The 1,122-nt window shown below is 47.1% G+C and overlaps 1 protein-coding gene across 1 annotated transcript in view; it reads right to left on the bottom strand.

The window, feature by feature from the left end:
• Positions 1–396: 396 nt before the first annotated feature.
• The window catches only part of LOC107300308 (HLA class II histocompatibility antigen, DRB1-4 beta chain-like), a gene marked incomplete at both ends in the record, with an annotated part of 4,703 nt that continues 3,977 nt past the window's right edge, over positions 397–1,122 (bottom strand). The window contains 3 exons of the mRNA XM_015829642.1: positions 397–420; positions 657–775; positions 934–1,120. Coding sequence (XP_015685128.1) covers positions 397–420; positions 657–775; positions 934–1,120 — 330 coding nt within the window. The remainder of the gene's footprint in view (positions 421–656; positions 776–933; positions 1,121–1,122) is intronic.

Here is a 1,122-nt window from a genome sequence, read left to right as displayed (position 1 = left end):
GGGGTAAAAATATTAATATTAATATTAATAATAATAATAATAATAATAATAATAATAATAATAATAATAATAATAATAATAATAATAATAATAATAATAATAATAATAATAATAATAATAATAATAATAATAATAATTGTGTGAAATTTTCACAAGGAGACTTCCCTTCTCTTTTGCAATTTCCCAAAACCTAGAAACCTCCTGGGCAAGATTTTAGTGTTTGTGTTTGTGTGTTTGTTTTTGATTGCACTGTTTTCAGGTCTCTGTAATGAAAAGCTGCCCAAAATTTCAAAAAATTGTGTTATCCACAGCAAGGAGGTATTGTTTAGGCACATTAAAAAAAAGGAACAATTAACGAATGTTAAAGAAACATCTATCACTTGAGGAGAAACTCACCTGCAGGAGGCTGGATGGGAATTGCTGAAACGAGAAAAAGAGCCAATCAGGACCCTTCATGGGCTGGAGGACTCAGAATGTCCACCTACCCATTGACAGCCCATAATAGGTTGCAGGATGCTCACTTATACAGTAGACTCTCAAAGAACAGAATTTCCCAAGCAAATCTCCAAGGGGAGCCTCCTTGCCATCTGCGCAGCTTGCTGAGAGGCCTCCCCTGGAGGGTCCCCTCCCCACAATCTCTCATCCAACCCCCCAGACTCACCTGTCTTGCTCTTCAGGTAGAGGGAGAGCCCCATGGTGAAGAAGATCACCCCGATCACAGCTGAAACAATTCCCGTCCAGAGTTTGCTCTTGGCAGAGTTGGAGGAACGGGGCTCTGGGAAAGGAGAAGTAGCCCCCCCTGAGCAGGAGCATCAAGGCCAGCTTCCCCCCCTCAGGAGGGTCAATCCCAGCTCCCCCCACAGGGAGGGTCTCTCCCCGCTTCTCAGGGCAGGATGGGGTCCCCAGACCAGTAGGGGAGGGAGGGGGGCTCACCCCATTGGACGGTGATGGGGGCCTCCAGGCTGGCATGCTCCACCTGGCAGGTGTAGATGTCACCCCGCTGGGGCTGGGTCTCCAGCATCACCTGGAGCTGGTAGGTCCAGTCTCCGTTCTGGAGCTCCTCCCCAAAGGCCACGCCCTCCTCTTCCGGCCGCCCGTTCTTCAGCCACCGGACCTTGATCT

The sequence above is a fragment of the Protobothrops mucrosquamatus genome, unplaced genomic scaffold (assembly GCF_001527695.2).
Source record: "Protobothrops mucrosquamatus isolate PMUCROS unplaced genomic scaffold, P.Mucros_1.0 scaffold6637, whole genome shotgun sequence".
Classification (NCBI taxonomy): domain Eukaryota; kingdom Metazoa; phylum Chordata; class Lepidosauria; order Squamata; family Viperidae; genus Protobothrops; species Protobothrops mucrosquamatus.
This window is presented reverse-complemented; position numbering and strand designations above follow the sequence as displayed.